The 5,000-nt window shown below is 42.1% G+C and overlaps 1 protein-coding gene across 1 annotated transcript in view; it reads right to left on the minus strand.

The window, feature by feature from the left end:
• Positions 1-3,652, minus strand: part of smarcc2 (SWI/SNF related BAF chromatin remodeling complex subunit C2) — a 28,333-nt gene extending 24,681 nt beyond the window's left edge. Inside the window, exons 1-4 of the mRNA XM_030778476.1 lie at positions 3,542-3,652; positions 1,700-1,819; positions 891-976; positions 249-330 (exon numbers count right to left, since the gene is read on the minus strand). Coding sequence (XP_030634336.1) covers positions 249-330; positions 891-976; positions 1,700-1,819; positions 3,542-3,652 — 399 coding nt within the window. The remainder of the gene's footprint in view (positions 1-248; positions 331-890; positions 977-1,699; positions 1,820-3,541) is intronic.
• Positions 3,653-5,000: the final 1,348 nt, after the last annotated feature.

Consider the following 5,000-nt stretch of genomic DNA (forward strand, 5'->3'; position numbering starts at 1 on the left):
TTATTCTACAGAGAGAGAGACAGTGTCAGACAGTTATGCTACAGAGAGAGAGACAGAGTCAGACAGTTATTCTACAGAGAGAGACAGTGTCAGACAGTTATTCTACACAGAGAGAGAGAGAGAGAGAGACAGCATTTTATATTTGTTTTTAAATTCTAAATCATATTGAAGTTCTGAACACGCGAGTGACTGAGATGCAGGAGAAGAGAGAGGGTTTTTCTGTGTCGGTTTGTGCATGTGTGTCTCACCTGTACCAGAGATTTCTCTATGGTCATGAACATCTCTACATTCCGGTCCATTCTAGAAGGGTTCTGGAAGTCAAACCTCCTCCTGTGAGAGCAGGTTCTGGACTTAGTCTCCATCACCATCATCTTCATCATCTCACATTATTATCAAAGGAATACCCACAGCCATTTTCACATGTGACTGCACTAATAAATCAATACTCTCAATTCACTAAGACTGTAAAGTCTGTCATTATAACAGTGTTGGTAAAGTCTGTCATTATAACAGTGTTAATAAAGTTTGTCATTATAACAGTGTTAATACAGTCTGTCATTATAACAGTGTTAGTAAAGTCTGTCATTATAACAGTGTTAATAAAGTCTGTCATTATAACAGTGTTAGTAAAGTCTGTCATTATAACAGTGTTAATAAAGTCTGTCATTATAACAGTGTTAGTAAAGTCTGTCATTATAACAGTGTTAATAAAGTCTGTCATTATAACAGTGTTAGTAAAGTCTTGTTGGGTTACTGACAGTCTGCTCTTGTGTCACATCCCGACTATGTCATTGCCTGCGCGCGCGCACGTGCGTGTGTGTGTGTGGCTGTGTGAGTGTGTGTGTATGACTGTGTGTGTGTGTGTGACTGTGTGTGTCTTAGTTTCTTACCATCCTTGGTCACTCTTGAACTTGTAAGCAGCAGCAAGAATATGACACAAAGCACCTCCTGATTTGAAATCCAGAAAACTTTTCATCTGAAAACACATACACACACACACACACACACACACACCAGCACACACAGAATAATCTGAGACATTTGAATAACAGACAAATAGTAATGCAGTTGGACAATTACAAGACAATTACAAACAACAACAAAACTAAACTAAAGACAAAACTACAACAATTAAATGAAATGTGTGTGTGTGTGTGTGTGTAAACATGGACATTGTCGAATTGCAAAACCGTATCAGACGCTTCGAAATATTTTACATTCGGGAAATATGTGTGTGTGTGTGTGTATACGTTAGTTTGGTGAGTGAAGGGTTGCTGGTGTGTGTGTATTTGTGTGTGTATATATGTATGTATGTATGTGTGTGTGTGTGTGTGTGTGTGTGTATACCGGTAGTTTGGTGAGTGTATATGTGTGTGTCTATATGTATGTATGTATGTGTGTGTGTGTGTGTGTATACTGGTAGTTTGGTGAGTGTATATGTGTGTGTCTATATGTATGTATGTATGTGTGTGTGTGTGTGTGTATACTGGTAGTTTGGTGAGTGTATATGTGTGTGTATGTATGTATGTGTGTGTGTGTGTGTGTGTGTGTGTATACCGGTAGTTTGGTGAGTGTATATGTGTGTGTATGTATGTATGTACGTGTGTGTGTGTGTGTGTGTGTGTGTATACCGATAGTTTGGTGAGTGTATATGTGTGTGTCTATATGTACGTATGTGTGTGTGTGTGTGTGTGTATACCGGTAGTTTGGTGAGTGGAGGGTTGCTGACATGTCGACCAAACACTTCCTCCTGAAACTGTAACAGCTGTACGACCAGACTGGACAAAGACTTATTCGTGGGAGGTTCTGCCTGAATGTACTACAGAGAGAGGGAGGGAGAGAGAGAAGGAGAGAGAGAGAGAGGGAGGGAGAGAGAGAAGGAGAGAGAGAGAGAGGGAGGGAGAGAGAGAAGGAGAGAGAGAGAGAGGGAGGGAGAGAGAGAAGGAGAGAGAGAGAGAGAGAGAGAGAGAGAAGGAGAGAGAGAGAGAGGGAGGGAGAGAGAGAAGGGGAGAGAGAGAGAGAGGGAGGGAGAGAGAGAAGGAGAGAGAGAGAGAGAGAGAGAGAAGGAGAGAGAGAGAGAGGGAGGGAGAGAGAGAAGGAGAGAGAGAGAGAGGGAGAGAGAGAGAGAAGGAGAGAGAGAGAGAGAGGGAGAGAGAGAAGGAGAGAGGGAGAGAGAGAAGGAGAGAGAGAGAGAGGGAGGGAGAGAGAGAGAGAGAGAAGGAGAGAGAGAGAGAGAGAAGGAGAGAGAGAGGGAGGGAGAGAGAGAGAGAGAGAGAGAGAGAGAGAGAGAGAGAGGGAGAGAGAGAGAGAAGGAGGGAGAGAGAGAAGGAGAGAGAGAGAGAGAGAGAGAAGGAGAGAGAGAGAGAGAGAGAGAGAGAGAAGGAGAGAGAGAGAGAGAGAGGTTAATCAGTCATTTTCACTATTATAGAAATGAAGAGATGTGTAGAGTCTGTTTCACAGCCCCCTCCATAAACTGCAGTTGTATGACATCAGATGCCTTCACTCTTATTAATTAACTTTCATTAGCAGAACCACAGCATTAAAACTCCAAATGGTAGCCAGCATACACCCCTGACCCCAAATCCTGCAACTAATCTATCCCTAATGTCAGTCGGTTTCATCGGTCACGCTTATATTGTTGCTTTTACTCTTTAGCAGCTGTTAAGTCAAGCGTCTAATGACTATTTAAGTTCAGAATCTCACGGGGGCGCGTATTGATGTGGTATGTTAAAAAAAAAAAATTACAAATAAAATTCGAAAAAAGTCCGTGGCCCTCGGGAGTGAAAGCCAGATGTCCGTTAAAACGCCGAACAGTATCTCCCCTCCAATATACATATCTATTCTTCTTCAGGAATATCACACATATAGATTTTCTACAGACCAAGTTTGGAGACATAGTATTAGATTTCATTAAATTCATGGGGGGGGGGGGGGGGGGGGGGCGATTTTAAGAGTAGTCCACCATTTCGCGACATTTTTAAGGGTGAATATAATATATTTGGATGTATATTTGAGAAGGGAGGGGCAGAGCAGGATGGAAAACGAGCCACATTTCAATTAATTACGATTCTAAGCTGCCGAAAACGCTACGCACTCTGGTGCCGAGCGTGTCTATAACGACACGAATAATCGACATTGCACATCTGGATTTGTGCATGTGCCAGGAACTGCTCAACGGCAAGTACTGCGATACCGTTAGCCAAGCTAGCTGATCTCTATAATTAAAAAAAAGAAAAAGAAAAAAACGGAATGTAGGTCGTTAAAGAAATCGTTTCAACCATGGTTAATGAAGTACCATTCAATATAGAAACATAGCGAATCTATAAGACACTGTTCGTTCTTTGTATCCGTCTAGTACATTACTCAAGATGAGTCTCCAGCATCTTCTATTGTTGTCGGCAGATTGAAACAGCTGGATTTCTCTGCTTCTCCATCCAGCCCTCCCCTCTGTCCATGCCCTCCCGTTTATCTATACTGCATTTTCATTTCCCAAAATGTGAAGAACATTTCTTCATTTACAGCCAATACATCTACACGATACCTTTTTATAATTCTTGCCCAACCAAACGCGGACATTGTCGAACTGCGAAACCGTATCAGACGCTTCGAAATATTTTACATTCGGGCCGCCGTCTTTCTTCCGTACCGCCATCTTTGTCTGCAGACAAGATTCTGACACCGAGCGCCCTCTAGAGGACAACTTCATGCTCAGTGCTGACCGGTCATCGATGACACAGCGGCCATTTTGGTTCTGAGGCAGGAGATTTTTCAACCTGTTTTTAAAGGGGGAATTGAGCCAAGATGGTAGACATACGTGTGCAGTTTCATTCCTAGCAAAGCATGTGCAAACCCCAACCCCCTCTTCAAGCTGAAGGCAATTTTAAAATGTCATTTTACAATTTTTGGTCACGCAGACATTGTTCGTTTGTGAAACTGTACCGAACATGGAATTGTTCTGTGTTTCCAATGTTCACATGCTTCTTTACATTTCCCATGAGGCAAGTGTTGTGATTATTATTATTTACTCTAATCTCAAGTATTAAAAACATTGAGTGGTCGAGGAAGTAGCAGTTTCGTATTTACTGGTATAACTGTATCCGTTTAACAGTGTTGGCTCTGCTCATACCCTAAAATGACGTTACTAAGGACAGCACACTGCAACACTTATTGTGTGAGTTCACATGTTCCTGTTCGTCTCTTTGTCCCGAATTGTACAACCAAAGAAACTGATATGCCCATGAAAATGCCGAGGAAACTGGCGGGATGTTGGAATATGATTTTTACGCACACCTTTCTAGGTATTGCCCTTTTCCATCTCGAACTTTCAGCCACGCATTCAGTCATTAAATGAAATGAACAGCAGAGGGCAGAATTATACAAGGCACTGTTGCCCTGTTAGTTAGACCCTGTTGACTGGTGTAACAAGATTGGTCGTACACTGTAGAATATAATAAGCGTTGTCAGATCGAACAGTTATGATCTTTGCCCTTTCAGCCTAAGTGACTAATACCCTCCTAATGTTGAACTTTTTTGAATTTTTCAAATTGTAAATGAAAACGAGAAAGCAATTCTAATCTGTTTTTCTCTGCCCCCTTTTTTAACCTCTGCTGTAGCTCATTCTGTGCATGTGCAAGATTTGACACATTAAACATCATCTTTGTTGTTTGTGTACTAAAGCCATTCATCAGTTGTGTAAACAGAGAGAGGGTGAGCGAGGGGGAGAGAGAGAGAGAGAGCGGAGACCAGAGCTGGACCCATGCTGAGAAGCTGCACACTCATTAAGCCATACACATGACTAGTTTGCGTGTGTGTGCGTGTGTGTGTGTGTGTGTGTATTTCTGTCAAATCTTCCTGCATCTCTTTGACCTTTACATTATCATCCCTCATAACCAACCACGAACTGTTTCCCTCATTATCTGAGAGAGTGAGAGAGCAATGCTCAATATTATCAATAGCCTCCTGACTGATTAGTGAAACTGTGTGTGTGTGTGTGTGTGTGT

The sequence above is a fragment of the Chanos chanos genome, chromosome 6, assembly GCF_902362185.1.
Source record: "Chanos chanos chromosome 6, fChaCha1.1, whole genome shotgun sequence".
NCBI lineage: Eukaryota > Metazoa > Chordata > Actinopteri > Gonorynchiformes > Chanidae > Chanos > Chanos chanos.